At 51.0% G+C, this 20211-nt stretch overlaps 1 protein-coding gene across 2 annotated transcripts in view; it reads right to left on the bottom strand.

The window, feature by feature from the left end:
- Positions 1 to 2025: 2025 nt before the first annotated feature.
- ASAP3 (ArfGAP with SH3 domain, ankyrin repeat and PH domain 3) overlaps positions 2026 to 20211 on the bottom strand; it is a 56066-nt gene continuing 37880 nt past the window's right edge. Inside the window, exons 6-25 of one of the 2 annotated variants that reach the window (XM_073007709.1) lie at positions 16130 to 16241; positions 15817 to 15902; positions 15285 to 15360; positions 15017 to 15103; positions 14732 to 14841; positions 13107 to 13176; positions 12701 to 12788; positions 11370 to 11418; positions 11090 to 11280; positions 10870 to 11003; positions 10519 to 10613; positions 9786 to 9963; positions 8189 to 8274; positions 7910 to 8025; positions 7279 to 7346; positions 7078 to 7185; positions 6730 to 6925; positions 5340 to 5562; positions 4624 to 4781; positions 2026 to 3376 (exon numbers count right to left, since the gene is read on the bottom strand). In XM_073007709.1, coding sequence (XP_072863810.1) covers positions 4643 to 4781; positions 5340 to 5562; positions 6730 to 6925; positions 7078 to 7185; positions 7279 to 7346; positions 7910 to 8025; positions 8189 to 8274; positions 9786 to 9963; positions 10519 to 10613; positions 10870 to 11003; positions 11090 to 11280; positions 11370 to 11418; positions 12701 to 12788; positions 13107 to 13176; positions 14732 to 14841; positions 15017 to 15103; positions 15285 to 15360; positions 15817 to 15902; positions 16130 to 16241 — 2212 coding nt within the window. In that variant the 3' untranslated portion in view covers positions 2026 to 3376; positions 4624 to 4642. The remainder of the gene's footprint in view (positions 3377 to 4623; positions 4782 to 5339; positions 5563 to 6729; positions 6926 to 7077; positions 7186 to 7278; positions 7347 to 7909; positions 8026 to 8188; positions 8275 to 9785; positions 9964 to 10518; positions 10614 to 10869; positions 11004 to 11089; positions 11281 to 11369; positions 11419 to 12700; positions 12789 to 13106; positions 13177 to 14731; positions 14842 to 15016; positions 15104 to 15284; positions 15361 to 15816; positions 15903 to 16129; positions 16242 to 20211) is intronic. The other variant, XM_007980078.3, reaches the window with a different exon arrangement.

Genomic DNA, 20211 nt, shown 5'->3' with positions numbered 1-20211 from the left:
AGTCTATGGGCAAGAGAAACCTTAAACACAAACAGACATGGTCAATTAATGTATTTATCATAGCTGGGGTGAAGGGCAGGAAGCAGTGAAGGACCTTAAGGACACATTTGAGGGGACCTGCACTATTTAGGGTGTCATCTTCTCTGAAGAAACGAAGTTTAAACTTTGGGCTGAAGCACACAGCGGCCATGGAGGGGAGGAGGAAGAGTGTTCACGGAAGAAAGGAAGAGACATTCAACATATATTTATGGAGCACCTAATATGTGCCAGGCATTTCTTGTTCTGGATATCCAGAGAGGAACAAAACAGTCCTCTTCTCTTGGAGTGAGTTCCAAATGTGCAAAGCTTAGGGATGGGAGGGTGCCTGGCCTGCCTGACAGTGTTGGAGGAACTGAAAATTTGGCATGGCTGCAGCACAGAGGTGAGGAGTGTGGGGGAGAGGCAGTGGGTGGGACCTGAGCATGCAGAGCTACCAGTCACATTTGGGAGGTTAGACTCTAACGGTTTGGGATTTGGGGAGGCCTTTTGGCCAATCCCAGCCAAGCCCTTCTGGGTTGAAGCGATTCAACCTCAGCAGCCTGAGGCTACTTAGGATTGCCTTTAAAAAAATAAATAAATAAATGGCCAGGAGTGGTGACTCATGCTTGTAATCCTAGCACTTTGGGAGGCCAAGGCAGAAGGACTGCTTGAAGCCAGGAGTTCAAGACTAGTCTGGGCAACAGAGAGAGACCTTGTCTCTACAAATTATTTTAAAAAGCCAGGCATGGTGGCATGGGCCTATAGTCCCAGCTACTCAGAAGGCTGAGGGAGGAGGACTGCTTGAGCCCAGGAGTTCAAGGTTACAGTGAGCTCTGATTGTGCCACTGTACTCCAGTGTGGGAGACAGAGCCATAAAAAAAAAAAAAAAAGAAAGAAAGAAAAGAAAAAGAAAAAAAAAGAATTTTTCTCAAACTTCTACCCAGTCCCCACCCTAAGCTGTGTGACCTGAGCATGGTGCGCTGCCGGTCACCTAGAATATCCAGGTATGAAGGACCCTAAGAAAACATGGAGTCCAACCTCTTTATTGTATAGATGGGAAGACTGAGGCCTAAAGAGGGTGATGATCCTCTCAGGGTTGGACCCTGTTGATATCATCATATCCCCTCTGCCTACTTATCCACCCTGCAGGTCACTGGAAGATAATTCCTGGACACATCTTGGACAGCTCCCCACATTTCTCTGATTAGGAGCTTTGGGGTGATAGGAAATTGATGCCCTCAGAAAGGACACCCTCAACCAGCAAGAAACCAGAGTTGGTGGAAAACATCCAGTTTCTTTACTCTCAATGGGACAATGTGAAGGCATGTTGTAGTCAATACTGTTTCTCACAGGTCCTCAACAAGAGTTAGAGACAGAGACTCGCTCTGTTGCTCAGGCTGGAGTGCAGTAGCGCCATCATGGCTCACTGCAGCCTTGAACTCCTGGGCTCAAGCAATTCTCCCACCCGAATAGCTGGACTATAGGTTCTCACCACCACACCCAGCTCTTTATTGCTCTTTGACTTTCTGTTTCACTTCTCTATTCCCTCATTATGCTTCCTGGGATCATTTCACAGATAAGCTACTTGCTCCCAAATCCTTGTCTCAGGGGCAATCAGCAGAGACAGTGGCAGAGGACCACGGGATAGCTAGAATTTCAGGTCTCCAGACTCCCAGTCCAGTGTTCTTTCCAGGGTTTCTCAACCTTGGCATTATTAACATTTTGGACTGAATACTGCATTGCTATGGAGGGTTGACCTGTGCACCATAGGATGTTTAGGAGCATCCCTGACCTTTGTCCACTAAATGCCACTAGCACCCTCCAGTTGGGAACAGTCAAAACTGTTTTCTGCTTTATCAGAAGTTCCCTGGGGCAAAACACTGTGGTTGCAAACCACTATTCCACATCAGGCCATCTCCCTTGCCAGGTCCAGAGAAAGAATTTCAAGCCCCAAGATTCTGTTCCCCTCCCTGTTGCTCTTTAGATCACATAAATGAAACCACTGGAAACTGACCCCCCAATCTTTTATTAGAGATGAGTGAAATAACAAATCTGAGATGAATGAAACCAGACACTGGGGGCTCAAAAGACAACCCTGTTCCTGTGGGAACCACAGACTGGTCAGGTCTCCAGGGGAAACAGCACAGCCTCCACAGTCAGGCAGCAGTGTTGGCCATTGGTGCTCTCTGGTCTCCCCTGCTTGGCTTGGCCCGTTCCTGCCAGGGCGCAGCACCCAGCAACTGGCAAGTTGAGATGTTAGCAGCTGATGATGGCTTAGGTGTATCTGCTTTCTCATTGGGGCTGAGCAATGATAGAATTTCTAGTGCTGCGAAGCAGAACCCTTAAGTCTCTGCCCTCCCATTTCTATTACTCTCCCTTATTTCTTTGCCTCTCCATTCCCTCAGACTAAAAGGCTCCTGAGTTGACCAAGAGAAAGAGAAGTGGGCATCCATCAACCCAGACCATTTCTTTCCTTCCTGCTAAATCAAGGACACAGGCAAATGTGGGTGCATTCGACTCTACTACTTGGCTGGGGAATATAGGAGAGTGCCTAGGGAAGGCTGTGCTGTCCCTCAAAAGGGGTGACATTCATAATATTTTTATTTAACAGCCAGTATAGCATGCATGTTGACCAGCCAGAATGGATGTGGTCTATAGACAACTGCAATGGTCACACAGGTATAAACCCGCTGAGTCCAGAGTCATGCCCTGGAATCTGACCCTGCCTATTCCCAAGCCCAACCCTTAAGAACAGCTTTCCACCAAAGGACCACCCCTGCAGGGCCCCTGTCTTACTCGTGCGGCATCTGAAGTGATTAACACAGGTCCAGACATAGAGCTGGAATTTAGTAAAGGAATACTAGACTAATAAATGGCTGGCTGAGAAGACAGTCCCTACTTGGCAGGGTCCCTGATTTGGAAGTCAGTGATGGAGGGCTCTCCTGCCCTTGTGAAGCCCCCAGACAGATGGGGGAAATAGAGTCTCGATCTGATGAGGGACTGAGAGTTCTGCAACTGAAGCCAGCTCAGGAGCACTCAGATCCAGCCACAGGGCTCCCAGGCCCCTAGCGGGTAATGAGATAGAAAAGAACTGCTATCAGCCCTAACAGGGAAAGGCCATGTGTCCTTGGTAGGGACATGGCCCATGGCAGGAAGAAGGCCAGTCACAGAGGTACAAGTGACAGAGAGAGTGAGATCCAAGAGAACAAACATCTCAGCTCCCCAGTTTTGTGAGCGCTGAACGTTGGGGCCCAGAATGGGACATGAGGGGGCCAGCAAGGAGCTAGTCTTGCAAAAGTTGCACAGAACTTGCTGGGAGACTCCCAGTCCTTGAACCATCTCCTTCAGTGACGCCAACCTGCAGAAAGAAGGATGAAACTGACACTTTCAAAGCACCTGTAACACACCAGGTGTTCACCTCACTCAGTTTCACATCTGTCCTATTGTGGATAGATTATTCTCACTTTACAAAGAAACTAGGCTTGACGAAGTGAAGCCACTTGTCCAAAGTCTCCTTACTCTAAAGCCCAAGCTCTTGCTATCATACACACCACAATCACAGGCATCAATTAAATGCCATCTGATGGATACTTGGTTTTCAGGGCAATAGTGGAACCAGGATGTGGACATAGATTTGTGTCTCGTGCCTAACTCTGGTGGATTAAAGATGATGATTCCCCGGACAGAACCAGCTTCTGCCCCTGCCATTCTGACTCCCAACATAACCAATGCCATTCTGAGGAATTCCCAGAGGAACAAGGGACAGAAGAGGCTTCCTTCCCAACACAACTGGCTTTGATCTGTGCCCCCTCCTAGGTTCAATTAATATATGCCATTGTTGGAGACTTGGTGATTCAGCAGGGAGAAGCTGCATTAAGGATGACAGCTCTTGCCCTGTCCCTGTCACATCCCTCTATGCCTGGGATCTGAAAGTCCCTGTGGATTCCAGGAGACTAATGAACAAGGGGAGAGTTAGGCAAACAAGGGCTGGTACATGGCCACCTAATCCTGCCTCTTCTGCAGGGAAGTGATGCCTTCTCTGAGCAACTGGCCTGGATAACACAACTTCCCTCATCCTCCCCCAGGGAAAAGCCAGAGCTTGGGCCTCATCACCACTGCCATCCGTCAAGGCCTGGGTTCTCCTCAGCTTCACCCAGCCCTGGGCCAGAGCAGGGAAAGAGGAGCACCAGGACAGGGACTGGCCAAACCGCAGCCACCTAGCACCAGGACAGGGACTGGTCAAACCACATCTGACTGGGTACCAGCACAAGGACTGGCCAAACTTTGCCCACCTGGACACCAGGACAGGGACTGATCAAACCGTGGCCACCTGGGCACCAGGAGAGGGACTGGCCAAACTGTGGCCACCTGGGCACCAGGACAGGGACTGGTCAAACTGTGCACGCCTAGGACAGGAACTGGCCAAACTGTGGCCACCTAGGCACCAGGACAGGGACTGGTCAAACCGTGGCCACCTGGGCACCAGGAGAGGGACTGGCCAAACCGTGGCCACCTGGGCACTAGGACAGGGGCTGTCCAAACTGTGGCTGCCTGGGTCCATTTGTACCCCAATCATGGGGAGGTCTCCCACCCCAATACACTTACTCTTGACTAACTCTGCCTCTCAGGCACCCTGCCACTGCCCCTCGAACCATGGTCCCAGAGTTCCTACCGGCATGTTCCTTCTGGGCAGAGGCTGCCTGGCTGAGGGACCATCTTCCGGGCTCCGCGCCCCCCGCCGATAGGAGCGAGTGCTCTCAGAGCTGGAAGGCAGGGAAAGGCCAATGTGACCCTCGTGTCCAGAGAGCCCCTCAGAGTAGGGAGAAAGGGCTCAGGAACAGAGTCAGTCTGGGGGCTTAGGATGGGTGGGTAGAGTCCACAAGGTCCCCAGACCAGGTCCATCACAGGCCCAAGAAGGCTGGAACTGACCTCCAGAAGACTCTGTGGATATCCCCAGTCTACTTCTCCCCAAACTCCAGACTGAATAGGTTTGCAAGGAAGGGAGAAGACTGGATCCTGGGTTGGAGGTGGGGACAGAGTGAAGACCCCACTGAGAGCCTCTAGAATAAGCCACACAGAGGGCTTATTCTTTACTCCAACATCAGCAGGCAGGATCCCTGGCTCCTCCTCAGCTCTCCATGCAGGATTTGGGAGCAAGTGTGTGAAGGGGAAGGGGTCCCAGGGTCCAGCATTTCTGCATAAGTGATGGACCCAGAGATGGAGTGTGACCCAGGCAGGTACTGTTTAGAGGTGTGGAAATCAATGGATGCTCGGAGAAGTCAGGGGATTTGCCCTGGTCACAGAGCTGAGCCCTCACCAACCTGAACCTGACGGGGAGGTACATCTCCAAAGCGGTGGTCCCGGATGTCAGGCTCGGTCTGGAGGTGCCTGGGGGTTCTCGGAGGCCCTCTTCAGAGTTGGGTGGGGCTTGGCTGGGACCCCCAGGTTCCACGGGGCTCATGAGGCTGGAGGAGGAGGCTGGACTGCCCAGGCTCTCAGGGGTCTCAGGGGCCTCTGAACTCAGGCTGGAGACTTCAGAATGATCTGGAATCAGAAATGACAAAGCTTTTCTTTATCAGTTGCTCTGTGCCCAACCTCAAAGCAGTCTCTGGCCTCTAGGATCTTTTTTCTTTTTCTTTTTCTTTTTTTTTTTTTTTTTGAGACAGAGTCTCACTCTGTCACCCAGGCTGGAGTGCAGTGGCACGATCTTGGCTCACTGCAACCTCCGCCTCCTAGGTTCAAGAGATTCTCCTGCCTCAGCCTCCACAGTAGTTGGGATTACAGGTGCATGCCACCATGCCTGGCTAATTTTTGCATTTTTAGTAGAGATGGGGTTTCACCATGTTGGCCAGGCTAGTCTCAAAATCCTTACCTGAGTTGATCCGCCTGTCTCAGCCTCCCAAAGTGCTGGGATTACAGGTGTGAGCCACCACGTCTGGGCTAGGATCTCTTCTGGTTCTCTGCCAATAGTCCATTCCCCATCTACCTGTCCAGTATTCTCCTTCAACTGATGACGCCTTTGTTCGCGGTGGCCAGGACCATGCTGACTCACTTTTTTGCTTGTGCGTACACCCCATCCCAGTTTGGATTCTCCTGCCCATCCCTCAGGTTCACTCAGATGCTGTCCCCACCAGGAAGCCTTCCTAAACCAACCCCCAGTCCCAGCAGGACATGCTCCCTCCCCAACCGCCCTGACCTCCCAGAACAAGTCTGTTCCTTCATTCGACTAATAGTTCTTGAGAACAGCCAGGCTCTGCATTAGGCACTGGAAAAACAGTATTCAACAAAACACTCGAAGTTCTTGTCCTTTTGGGATTCACATTCTATATCACACTGTGCCTTGTATTATAATGAATTGCATTCCAGTTTTTATCTCCCCTACTAGACTGTGTCTTGGTAGCCCTCAAAGGACTCAGGATGAAGGAGATGCTCAATAAACTCTTTTCTCTCTTGTTAAGTGGAGCATTGAGGAATTTGGAATAACATGGGCTGATATTTGAATCCTACATCAGAGACTTATTACCTATGGGATCTTAAGCATGTGACTTAACACCTCTGTTCTTTTATCTGTAAGGGGAAGATGAGAACCCCTATCTGGGAGGTCATCGTAAGGATGCTATGGACTAACATATGCACTCAGCTCAGTGCCCCAGCATATACAGGCCCTCTGTGAATGGCATGGTGAGCATTTATCTGGGCATCCAACTGTACCTCCACTGGCACGTCTTGCACACCCTTGGACCACGGTCCGAGAAGAGTTTTTGACTGGCAAGGGTGGGGGACAGTCCTCACTCTCGCCCTGAGGGGTGGCTGCTCCCAGGCTGGTGACAGTCTCATAGGTCTTGTTGCTGATGTCCAGCCTCCCACTGGCCCAGTGGGCCTGGACCGGGAGCTTCAGCAAGCAGCGCTGCCAGGGCAAAAGAGTGAGGATGAGGGCAGCCTGGTTCCTCTGGTGTAGCCCTGTCCCCCCACCTCACCACCCCCGCCAACACACACCCAGCCCAATCTGGCTCTTTCCTTCTGCCATCCAGAGGTCTGAGGGACAGGGCTGGGACCCACCTTCTCTTCCTCATCCTCCTCACTGTCAAAGCCAGGCTCTGTAGAAATTACCCAGGAGTAGTCCACATGTAGAGGGAAGGCAAGGGTCCCCGCCTGAGCCTGCTCCAGCTGCCAAAAACAAAGGCTTGGCAGTTCAGAGGGTTGGGGGCTCAGCAGGGAGAGAGAAAGGGTCAGGGGCCCCTTGCCTCCCCGAGACCTCACCAGCTCCTCACACTCCTTGTGGTGCTTCTTCCTGGCTATGTCCAGAGCTGTCTCGCCTGCTTCGTTTACTGTGAGGGGGGGAAGTCAGGGGTCATGGTCATGGTCATGGTCATGGTCAAAGAAACATTACAGTTTAGAGATGAGGATGGGCCTCTGTAATCAGAATGTCTGGGTTTGAATCCTGGCTCTGCCATGTTCTGGCTATGTGACCACAGGGCAAGTTATATAACCTTTTGGGACAAAATTGTTTATGATGAGTACTTGGAACTACCTGATGAAGTGGTTATGAGGATTCGTTTAATTAACACATGTAAAGCACTTGCCCCATTGCCAGGCATATGTTACACAATAAATATTAGCTATTACAATCATTATCATTCAGATCCAGCTAATATTTATTTGCCTAAGTACTTCCAGAAATATTTTCTTTTCTCTTTAGCAGTCCCTCTAGGTCAGTGGTATTATTCCCATTTTATAGATGAGGAAGCTGAAATTCAAGAGATGAATGACAAACCCCTAAGATCACAGATGTGGTCAGAAGTAAGCCAGGATTAGAGCCCGAGACCATCGGAAGTCCACACAAGGGGCAGTCAGGAATAGGAGTCTGACAGAGGAGGTATTCAAACCCCACCTGTGCCAACCAAAGCTCTCCCCTTCAGCAGCAGCTTGAGGCAGTCGGGCTGGTTGTAGAGTGCTGCGTAGTGCAGAGCCGTGTTCCCATCAGCAGCCTTGGCATCCAGGTGACCACTGGGGAGAGGAGGGTTCAGGGAGAAAGGAAGGGGAACAGATCAATGAAGGGATCAAAGTCAGGGGAAAAAGTGGGAGGGGAAAGGAGGGAAGACAGTGGGAGAACAGGAAGGAAAGGAGCAGGAGTATGAGGAGCCAGAGAGACAGGCAGGGAGGCTCTCACCCATTCTGGATGATAAAATCCACCAGAGGCAGAGAGGCCTGGCTGGCAACTTTGATAGCCAAGTGTAGGGCAAGCTCTTCAGGTGCCTGAAAACACATCCACTCCTGAGTTTCCCCCTAGTGCACCTGCCTCCAACCCAGTATTTCCCTCTTGCACTCTTGCTACCCTCTTATCCTCCCATAGGAAGCTGCCAGAACCCTGGAGAGATGAGACTGCAAGGGCAGAGCCTCATGTTTGGCAGGAAGGTGAAGGGCCATTCTCTCAATGTTCCCTTTCATGGCTCTTCCTCCTCTGCCCCCAACAGGTGTTACCCAAACTTCTTTCTCGGCTCTGGGCTCCTCTCCCTGATTGTACTTCCCCACCAAGACCTCAGCAACCTCATGTTTTCAACTACCACACACGTATAGGCTGTTCCAAATTCTTACCTCACCTAAGTGCTGCACTGCTCATTGGATAGCCCACCAAGATATCAGACAGACAGTTCAAAGATACCCGTTTTTAGTTTTTCTGAGATAGGGTCTCGCTTTGTCACCCAAGCTGGAGGGCAGTGGCGCAGTCACAGCTCTCTGTAGCCTCAACCTCCTGGGCTCAAGTCACCCTCCCACCTCAGCCTTCTGAGTAGCTGGGACCACAGATGTGTGCCACCATACCCAGCTAATGTTAGTTGTTGTTGTTGTAGAGATGGGGGTTTCCTTATTTTGCCCAAGCTGATTCTGAACTCCTGGGCTCAAGTGATCCTTTCACTTTGGCTTCCCAAAGTGTTGGGATTACAGTGCGTGAGCCATCGCACCCAGCCAACATCCAATTTTTGATGTCCAATCAGTCAGCAACTCCTGTTGATTTACTTTTTCAAATGTCTCTGATATCCTTTCCCCATGCTCATGTGTTTGTTCTTGGAATAGCCAAAGCAATGTGGTCTTCCTGGCTCTAAACTGACCTGCCCTTACATTTCAGGGCTACTGAGGTGAAAGAAAAAGATATGAACATTTATTGCATACCCATTGTACACTAAGCCCTTTATATACATGACTTAATTCTCACTTCATCCCCATGGGTGCTATTATTAACCCCTTTTTTTTTTTTTTTTTTTTTTTTTTTTTTTTGAGACGGAGTCTCGCTCTGTCGCCCAGGCTGGAGTGCAGTGGCCGGATCTCGGCTCACTGCAAGCTCCGCCTCCCGGGTTCACGCCATTCTCCTGCCTCAGCCTCCCAAGTAGCTGGGACTACAGACGCCCACCATCTCGCCCGGCTATTTTTTTGTATTTTTTACTAGAGATGGGGTTTCACCGGGTTAGCCAGGATGGTCTTGATCTCCTGACCTCGTGATCCGCCCGTCTCGGCCTCCCAAAGTGCTGGGATTACAGGCTTGAGCCACCGCGCCCGGCCTTATTAACCCCTTTTATAGATGAGGAAATGAGACTCAGAGAAGTAACCTGCACTAGATCACACAGCCAGGAAAAAACAACGAGGATTCCCACCCAGGTCTGCTTGACTGAAGCTGTGCTCCTTCCCACTTACCACTCTGATGGGTGAGATTTGAGCAGATGTCAGAGTGTGAGGCAGGTGGGTTATAAGTGGCCCTTGGAGGGGGTTCTCACCTGTGCATCAGGCCCTGGCAGCGGCTGTCCAAAGTCTTGCCCATTGGCAAAGGCCTCCAGTACCGACAGGAGGTCCCTGTTGCAAATGGCTGTCCAGAGTCTCCGAGGCTCAGGTGTGCACCGGCGTGCAAACCTGTGCTCCACATACTTGGCCACGATGTAGTCCCTGCGGGTGCCCCTACCAAAGACAACCACAGGATCTCAGAGCATGGACCATGTCTGTCCAGCTGATCCCTGGGGCCCTCCCACAGGAGATACAGCTCTCCTTTTCTCCAGAACCATGTCCTGAAGATGTCCAGATCTCAGGCTCCCCTTCCCCAGCTCCTCAGGCTTTTTTTGTTTGTTTGTTTGAGACAGAGTCTCACTCTATCACCCAGGCTGGAGTGCAATGGCGCAATCTCAGCTCACTGCAACCTCTGCCTCCAGGGTCCAAGCAATTCTCGTGCCTCAGCCTCCTGAGTAGGTGGAACTACAGGCATGCGCCACCACGCCTGGCTAATTTTTGTATTTTGAGTACTGGTGGGGTTTTGCCATGTTAGCCGGGCTGGTCTTGAACGCCTGACCTCAAGTGATCCGCCCGCCTTGGCCTCCCAAAGTGTTGGGATTACAGGCGTGAGTCACTGCGCCCAGCCTCCACAGACTTCTGATCTAAGACCTTTCTGCGACCCTGGGAGCTGCGGAGGCAGAATCCCGTAGGCAGGGCAGGACGCCCCCTCTCTGAGAATCCCCTTACATGTCACTTTCAGGTGAGGGTTTAGGGCCGCCATGTGAGGGTAGCTGGGCCTCCATGACCTCATTGAAGCTCGCGTTTCCCATGTTCAAGGCCAGCTGGAGTCGTGGGAAAATAGGGGTGGGGCAGAGTAAGACCGGGTGGTTAGGCCTGCACTGGGTGGAGCTCGGAGCCCCCAGAGTCCCACCCCTCGGGCGCCCTCCCGGTTCAGGCCCCGCCCCTGACCACCAGCTACCTGGCTTGCCCCAGCCCACCTTGGCCAGGTCCCACCCACAACCTGCAAGTCTCGCCGCCGGATGAAACTACACCCCTATCTCCGCGTCTGGCCCCTTCGGGGCCCCGCCCCGCCCTCACCAACAACTCGGAGGGGCCCAGCAGGTCCAAGGTGAGTGACTGCATGCGCGAGAAGCGCACGCCCAGTTCGCGGTGGACTCCCGAGCACTGGATGCAGGTGAGCACGCCCAGGTTGGTGCTGAGCCACGTGGGGTCTGCAGAGGAAAGCAGCTGGAGCCTGGAGGTGCAGCCCCTCCCCTCTACTTCCCCCTCCCTCCAGCCCGGGCCCCCGAGGCTTGACCTGCAGCTCCGCAGTCGCAGCACTGGCTATTCCCAGGCCTGCTCTTCACCTCCGCGATGAGCAGCTTTGTGAGGTCATGGGGCTCCCCGTCATGCCCGGCGGCCCCCCAGGACCCCGGGCCACCGCTGGGCTCCCCAAGGAAGGCGCTGCTCAGGGCTTCGTCCTTGCTGTTCTGCAGCACTGACACCCACCTGCGGAGATTGAGCGGGGTGGGACGGGGATATCGGGCGGGAAGAGATAGGGCCGCCGCCCCCACCCACAAGCCTGGCCGGGCACTCACGCCTCACACTCGTGCTCGTCCTCTGCCTGGAAGTGGTAGGTCCGGTTGTCTGTCGGGAGAGAAGGGGGCTTCTGGCCCACAGAAATGCTGCTGGCCTTCCCGAAGCCCAGGGAGCCCCCGCCAAAAGCCGCTGGGCCACATGGAGATGTGTCCCTGCCAAGTTGGACTCTCAAGCTAGGAGTGGGAAGGGAGCGGAATGACAGTGGCCAACAGCAGGGGCAGTTTCTCAGAAGTGGCCTCCGAAGTAGGATCCCAACAAAGCTCTCTCTGCGTGAAGCCCTGGTTCCAGGCTCAGATGAGGTCTCCCAGGGCATAGAACCCCAGAGAACCCAGCTCAGAGGCAGGGCATCCTCTGAACCAACTGTCACCATCCCACTGGGCTCCTCCTGGTCTCCTCCGGGGTGACCAGGCTACCTCTCTGGTCTCCCTGCTTCCCATTTCCTCTTTTCTCCAGCCTGTACCAGCTCCCAACTGTTGTGCCCAAGGCTCTGCTCTAACTACACCACTGTCCTACTGCCCTGCTCCAAGATCTCCCATGGCTCCCTATTGCCAGGAAATAAGGTCCAAACTTTTAAGAGGGATTTCCAGGCCTCATCTCTCACTCTGCTACATGAACCCTCCACTCTGGCCAAACTGGCCGGCCCCACTCTCCTGCTTCCATGCCTTTCATCATGCTAATCCTGTCTCCTCAAAAGCCCCCACCCCACAAACTCTTCATTCTACATGTCCTTCAAGGCTAAATTCAAATACTCTCTCCTCCAAGAGCCTTTCCTGGTTCCCCACAGCAGTGCAGGCCTTCCTGCTCCCTAATCTCCTATGGGGCTATATCTGCACCCATCATCTGCACAGCCCCCTCATCTTACAGTCCTGGGTACCCACCCCACACCCCTGCCAGAGAGCTTCCTGAGGACAAGATCTAGGTCTTTCTCAGCCTGTGTCTGCTCTCACACAAAGCCTGCACCAACGGCTCCAAAGAACGAAAAGTGGAAAATGTAAAGAAACAATAATTTCATCTCCTTCAGCTCTGGGTATTTGGGGAAAAAAGGTACAATTTTTTTAAAAAAAGAAATGATTTAAAAACCCAGATGATCCAAATCCACTCAAATATACTCTATATAAAATAGTCCCATTTATTATGGAAAGTGGGTGCATTTTGACGTTTAATGTGATGTGGGTGTCCTGGACCTAAGGATTCTTATGCCTGCAGTAGCAGCTCTTCAATACTATGTGTGGAACTGGACACAGACCCCTCACTGAAGTCCCCTGGGAGCTGATAGGTGTCTTAGAGAAGCCCTGGGCAGCTGTAGGGGAGAGGCACAGAGACCACTCACGGGTCACCAGGTCGAAGCACTTTTTCTCCTCGGGGTTTGGCCTCACTTGGCACGTCAGCAGGGTCAGCTTCACTGGGGGCCGGTTTATCTGTGGGAATTTGGGGGTGGAGGATGTATGCATTACCTCTGGCCCTCCACACTCTTTAGGCCTCCATTTTCCACTCTGTTAAATGGGCATAATCCTGTTCCATTTGTTTCTCTTCACCCAGCAGCACCTCAAGGATGTGGTGTGTAGACTAAGACTAGATTGGGGCCTTCGGGTCCCATCTGTCCTCCCACAAGGGTCTGCAGCTCCCTGGACCTAGGTTTGCGGGTCAGTCTTGGAGGGAGGGCTTGACATTGTTTGCTCAGAACACCAGAAGAGGGTCCATCGTGCCCTGAGACACCCACCACCTCTAGGCCTCACCGTGCTGTGTGAGATGGTCAGGCAGCCATACTTGACTCCACACTTCCTTTTCTGCCAGACTCTTCGAATTCTAAGGCCCAGAGGGATAGAAGGACAGTGACCCAAGACTCACACCTAATTCCCTGGTGTCAGAGAACAGAGATTTGCCCCCACCTGTATGATCTCTAGCCACATCCCTTTACCTCTTTCTTCTCCTAACCCTACACCTCCCCACAACCCCCGACTCTCTGGGGCTCCCTTCTGATGGAGGAGACACAGTTCTGCTCTTAGGAAGATCCCAGTTTGATGGAGAAACACAGCCTCACTCCCTGGGAATCCTTATTCTAAGGAGATGATGTGACTTTGGCTCTCTGAGAGCTTCTAGTCTGATGGGGGAGACACAGCTTATATCATTAGGGAGCTCCTAGTCTGAGAAACACAGGCTCTTGACAACAACAAACAAATTATGGTTCAACTAAGCAAGATCAATATTAATACCCCAAAAATAAAATTAGCAAGTCCATGATCCAAAACTAAACACTTCTCCTGTAACAGGTAAATATTCATTGGTTTCTTCTTGAAGGTTATTCTTCTCTGATTAAACTGATTGGTAGGTAGAAACATGAATATATCCCACAGGGGCCTTTGCATTTCACAGCCGTTTGTTTTTGTTTTGTTTGTTTGTGTGGTTTTTTTTTTTTTTTTTGAGACAGGGTCTTGCTCTGTTGCCCAGCCTGGAGTGCAGTGGCATGATCTCGGCTCATTGCAACCTCCACCTCCTGGGTTCAAGCGATTCTCCTACCTCAGCCTCCCAAGCAGCTGGGACTACAGGCTCATGCCACCACACCCGGATAATTTTTTGTATTTTTAGTAGAGATGGGGTTTCACTATGTTGGGCAGGCTGGTCTTGAACTCCTGACCTCAAGTGATCCACCTGCCTTGGCCTCCCAAAGTGCTGGGATTACAGGTGTGAGCCACCATGCCTGGCCCACAGACTGATTTTTTTTTTTTTTTTTTTTTTTTTTACACTAGGGAGCAAGGCACAGCCAATAGTTTCATTTCTAGGCATATTCAGTATATTGTAGAGGTTAAGAATGAGGTCATAGGCTGGGCACAATGGCTCACGCCAGTAATCCCAACACTTTGGGAGGCTGAGGCAGGCAGATCAAGAGGTCAGCAGATCGAGACCATCCTGGCTAACATGGTGAAACCCTGTCTCTACTAAAAATATAAAAAAATAGCTGGGTGTGGTGGTGGGCGCCTGTAGTCCCAGCTACTTGAGAGGCTGAGGCAGAAGAATTGCTTGAACCCGGGAGGCGGAGGTTGCAGTGAGCCGAGATCGCGCCACTGCACTCCAGCCTGGGTGACAGAGGGAGACTCCGTCTCAAAAAAAAAGAATGAGGGCATAGTAAGTGTTCAATCAGTGTTAGCTACTGCTATTCTTCTTTAACTTAAAACAACCAATCACCTTTAGCAGAAGTTCACGTGCCCAGGTGTCCTGGACAACCCAGGATTTGAGGAGTTTGCATTGTAACCCTCCGTGTCTACATAAATGATCCGACCAGTTCCTCTGGGCAGCTTCCCCAACCCTGTCATTTACTTGCAGTGTGACATTGGGCAAATTATGTAAGCTCTGAATCACTTACCCGTCGCTTTTCTTGTATAGAAAGCCCACTTTCTCCGTCCCAAACTGTTTGTTGCCTTGGTGCTGGTGGATACTGTAGCCACATCCTGAATTCTTCCGGCTCAGGTGTTCCTGTCCCTCGGACATGCAAAGGAGACCTCAGGGCATCTCAGTGGAAAGAGCCCCAATCTGCGGGGGCTCACTCAGGGAGACTTTTCCAGGGGACCCTGTGGGTCTTCCTTCTCTCCCTCCCTCCATGGTGGGCCTTGGGGGAAGGCATTCCTTTTGGGATGGTTCAGGGGCTGACCTCTCTGCTCTCAAGCTGCAGTGTCCCTCGGAGGGAGTCCCGGAGCTGGGTTAGCTTCTGTAGCTCCTCCTCCTGGGCTTGATGGAGCTGTGGGACAGAGGAAGGGACCCCATCACCAGCCAACAAATGTGTCAGGTACAGAGCCCAGAACCAGAAGAGCAGAGCAGTAGCCTCACTCTGTGGGCAGGAGCCAGCTCTTCCACACCCACAGACTTTCCTGGAAGGACAGGGGGCTTGATCACGTGCCCAAGGGTGAGACCCAACTTACTGCATGTACTGAGGCCGCCAGCTTCTCGATGAAGGGGAACAGGCTCTGGGCAGCCTTCCAGCCATCTTGGAAAAAGCTAAGAGGTGTCAGAGGCCAAACAAGGGTCCAGATAAAGACGGAAATGAGAGATGAAGCCAGAAGTGTGGGAGAAGCTGCTGTAAGGCTCACAGGGCACCTCAGGGCATTGTAGTCTGACGGTCAAGAACAGACACTCCATAGACAAGTCTCTCTTGACTAGATTAAAATCCCACTTAATAGCAGTGTAATCTTGGAAAATGAGCCTCAGTTTTCTCATCTATAAAATGGGGATAATATAGTACCTGCTCCCAGAAGTGCTGGGGGATCAAGTGAATTGATGTTTGTAAAGTACTCATGCCTGACATTCAGTGAGCACTCAATGAGGAGGAGCTATGAAAGTTCCGCCAACAAGACGCAGGCCTTCAAAGAGACTTGCCAGTCTTCCACACCCTGAGAGGGGCCTTGTTCTGTGACACTGGAAGGGTTAGTGGCAGGGACATGGGGAGATACCTACTTGTGCTGGGCGTGGAAGAATTTGATGAGGCTCTGAAGGAAGTCGGGACCTTGCTTCATCTGGCTCTCCCCAGCTTTGAGCAGATACTAGGAGGAGGGCAGGGCAAGATGTGTCATGTGAGCTGAAGCAGAATCCTGGGAACGAGAGGCTGCAGTCCCCATCCCAGGCTAATCCTCCTGGCTGCGACTGGGCCTTGGTGACATCCCACAGGGCCATGTGGCCAGGACCTGAGTTAGCCTGTGACTGGTCCCCTGGAGAGGCAGACAGGAAGACACATCCCACGCTCCCCTCCCTCATCCAGAGCACCCCTTACCTCACACATGTGCAGCTGGAAGATGCGCCGCTCTCTCTGCGTGTCCTGGGCCACCTCCCCAGGGATCCCTCCTGTCACCCTAGCCCGATCGCGCTCCTTCTCCAGCTTGGCCCTAGATCCCAAGGAAAGAGAAGCCTGAACAACTCTCACCAGCCCCTACATCCTCTTCTGCCAGGGATGCATGAGCAAAGGGGCCACATGGTGCAGGAGGCCCTCCTGTGCCAGCTGCGTGGTGGGGCTGGGTACAATGAACAAGACAGCTTAGGGAATCCACAGAGTGATGGGGGAGAAAGACATGAATCAAATCACAGCCACACAGAGAACTATGGGAGAGAAAATGGGGATCCAACTTCGTTGGGGCTGCTTCGTTGATGTCTGAGCTGGGATCTGAAGCCTGAGAAGCTTGGAGGAAACTACTGTTGGGCAAGAGAGCTGGACCATATGATGGTCCCAAGGCAGGAGCAACAGTGCTAAGATGGAGAGGGTTGGTGCCCACTGAGGTGAAGAGGTGCCAGACCATGCAGGGTCTAATTCACACCATGTTAATATATTCTTGGTCTTTATCCCAAGAGTAATGGGAAGGATTTGAAGGTTTTTATGCAGGGGGATGAAGGGCTCAAACAAGGGCCAAGTGAGATTTGGGGCAAACAGTTCTGATTTTCCTGGAAGGGATTTAACAGCACAGGTGCCTTCAATCTTTTTTATTTGTATTAAATTCAGGGGGTACAAGTGCAGTTTTGTTTCGTGGATATATTGTGCAGTGGTGAAGCCTGGGCTTTTAGAGTACCCATCACCCAAATAGTGTACATGGTACCCAATAGGTAATTTTTCATCCCTCATCTACCCTCCCACCTTTTGAAGTCTCCAATGTCTACTATTCTGCTCTGTCTGTCCACATGTACCCATTGCTTACCCCCCACTTATAAGGGAGAACATGCAGTGTTTGACTTTCTGTTTCTGAGTTATTTCAAAGTGCTTTCATTCTTCTGAGCCCAGGCTGGAGTGCAGTGGCGCGATCTCAGCTCACTGCAACCTCCACCTCCCAGGTTCAAGTGATTCTCGTGCCTCAGCCGCCTGAATAGCTGGGATTACAGGTGCCTACCACCACGCCCACCCATTTTTTTTTTTAGACGGAGTCTCACTCTGTTGCCCAGGCTGGAGTGCAGTGGTGCGATCTTGGCTCACTGCAACCTCCGCCTCCCGGGTTCAGCGATTCTCCTGTCTCAGCTCCTGAGTAGCTGGGACTACAGGTGGGTGTCACCATGCCTGGCTAGTTGTTTGTATTTTTAGTAGAGATGGGGTTTCACCGTGTTAGCCAGGATGATCTCGATCTCCTGACCTCAGGTGATCCACCCACCTCAGTCTCCCAAAGTGCTGGGATTACAGGTGTGAGCCACCGTGCCTGGCCGATGCCCAGGTAACTTTTGTATTTTTAGTAGAGACGGGATTTCACCATGTTGGCTAGGCTAGTCTTTGAACTCGGGCCTCAAGTGATCTATCCATCTCAGCCTCCCAAAGTGCTGAAATTACAGGCATGAGCCACCACGCCCCACTGTGCTCTTTTTTTAAGTGGAGACAGAAAGTGCTTCCCATCCTTGTAGCTAAGAGTAACGGGGGCCTTCCCTCTCAGAGGTTGGCTGTTTTCCGTCTTTGGGGATGGGTGGATCTGTGTGTAAATGGTTTCCTGGAAATCCCATGCCCAGCAGACTACCCACTCGCAGCCAGGAGAGTATTTCCACATCTCAGGCTGGGTGCATGTGACTCTGAATCCCATGTAAAGGAGAGGGCTTAATAGTTCTGCTGTCAAGCAGGGACAGCCCTGAGCAGAGAAGACAAAGACAGAGTGGGATTAATACAAGTTCTGCTGCTACTAGCTGTCTTCCCCTCTCTGAGCCTCTGAGCCTCCTTATCTGGAAAATGGAGATTCTTATCTGTAACCACTGCACCCCAGCCTGGGCAACAGAGTAGACCGTGTCTCAAGAAAAAAAAAAAAGAAGGAATATCTGTACATGCAGTCAGCCCTCCATATCTGTGGGTGTAAAGCCTGAGGATATAGGCGGCTGACTAAGGGGCTTTAGCATCCTCAGATTTTGGTATCTGCGGGGGTCCTGGAACCAATCCTTCATGGATACTGAGGGATGACTATACTGACATGGAAAGATATCTGCTCCAGAGTAAATGGACAAAAAGCAAACCACAATATAGTACAGTGGTTAGAAATGTAGATTCTGGATTTGAATGGCAGCTCCTTCACTTACTTAACCTTTATAAAACTTTCTGAAATGGTTTCCCCATTTGGAAAATGAGAATAATACTGTAGTCCCCCCTTCTCTGTAGTTTTGCTTTCTGTGGTTTCAGTTATTCAGGGTCAATCCCTGTCCAAAAATATTAAATGGAAAATTCCAGAAATAAACAATTCGTACTTTTTTTGTCTTTTGGTTTTTTTTGAGATGGAGTTTTGCTTATCACCCAGGCTGGGGTGCCATGGCACGATCTCAGCTCACTGAAACCTCCACCTCCCAAGTTCAAGCAATTCTCCTGCCTCAGCCTCCCAAGTAGCTGGGATTACAGGCACCCACCACCATACCAAGCTAATTTTTGTATTTTTAGTAGAGCCAGGGTTTCGCCATGTGTTTCAGGCTGGTCTCGAACTCCTGACCTCAGGTGATCTGCCTGCCTTGGCCTCCCAAAGTGCTGGAATTACAGGCATGAGCCACCATGCCTGGCCCAATTCGTAAGTTTTAAATTATGCATCATTATGAGTAGCATGTGAAATCCTGCATCCTTCTGCTCCATCCTGTGTGGAACATGAATCATCCTTTTGTCCAGTGTATTTACACTGTCTATCCAGCAGTCCCCAACATTTTGGCACCAGGAGCTGGTTTCATGGAAGACAATATTTCCACAGATGGCAGGGTGGCGGAGGGTGGTTTTGGGATAAAACTGTTCCAGCTCAGATCATCAGGCTTAGATTCTTATAAGGAGCATTCAACCTAGATCCCTGGCATGTGAGGCTCACAATAGGGTTCGTGCTCCTATGAAAATCTAATGCCATGCTGATCTGACAAGAGGCGGAGCTCAGGCGGTAATGCTCGCTCGCCTGCCAATGCTCACCTCCTGCTATTCAGTCCAGGTTCCTGACAGGCCTTGGACCAGTACCAGTCCATGGCCCAGGGGTTGAGGACACCTGGTCTATACACTGTTGGAATTACTTTTGCACCAACTTAATATAAGGTTCAGTATCATCTTCAGTTTCAAGCATCCACTGGGGGTCTCGGAACATATCCCCCAAGGATAAGGGGGAACCACTGTAATGACACCTAGTCCTTGGATAATATAATGCATAGGAAACAGTACAGTTCCTGGCCTATGGCAAGCCCTCAATGAATGGTAGGATTATGATGTTTCTAATGATGGCAATGATGCTAGAGTGGTAAATACTGGTGATCCCTTTTATATAATTTTTTTCAGCATATGGTACTTTCTTCTTTCTTTTATTTTTTGAATGCTAGTAGAGATGAAAAGATGGTGCTACTTAACTCGGTGTAGATAAGCTGTGAAGTACACAACTTTGTCAATGTACTTCAGCTTTGACAAAATGTACACAGCTTTGACAAAATGGCTTTGTCAGTTATCAAAGTTCTGTCCCTCAGCCTCAGCTAAGATAATTCACGGAGATTTTCCCTACAAAGTCTGATATAGTCATTCTGAGATGACCTAATAACTGGGGAGTGCTTTTCTTCCCCTATAAAATAACAAGTCCCATTCCTTCCCTATCCTCAAAGGACAGCCAACATTTTTTAAACATTTCAAATGTTAGAAACATTTTTCTTTCTTATGAGTGGAGTTGCAACAGAAGGAATGAAATGAAATAGTGGGTGAAAGTACTTAAATGCTAGTTACTAAGACTGAGATCATTGCAGAAGGAAACTACAGCAACAGTCCAGTGTTATTCATGGGATGGGTACAGGTACTCCTGGTACAGGCAGGAAAGTATTTAAAACAAATCACACACCCACCAACCTTGAAACCTTGAGCCACGCTTAGGTGCCATGTCACCCGTGATGCCTTTTCTGACTACC

Source organism: Chlorocebus sabaeus, chromosome 20 (assembly GCF_047675955.1).
Source record: "Chlorocebus sabaeus isolate Y175 chromosome 20, mChlSab1.0.hap1, whole genome shotgun sequence".
In the NCBI taxonomy this organism is placed as follows: Eukaryota; Metazoa; Chordata; class Mammalia; order Primates; family Cercopithecidae; genus Chlorocebus; species Chlorocebus sabaeus.
The sequence above is the reverse complement of the archived record's forward strand: the minus strand, read 5'-3'. Positions and strand labels throughout refer to the sequence as shown.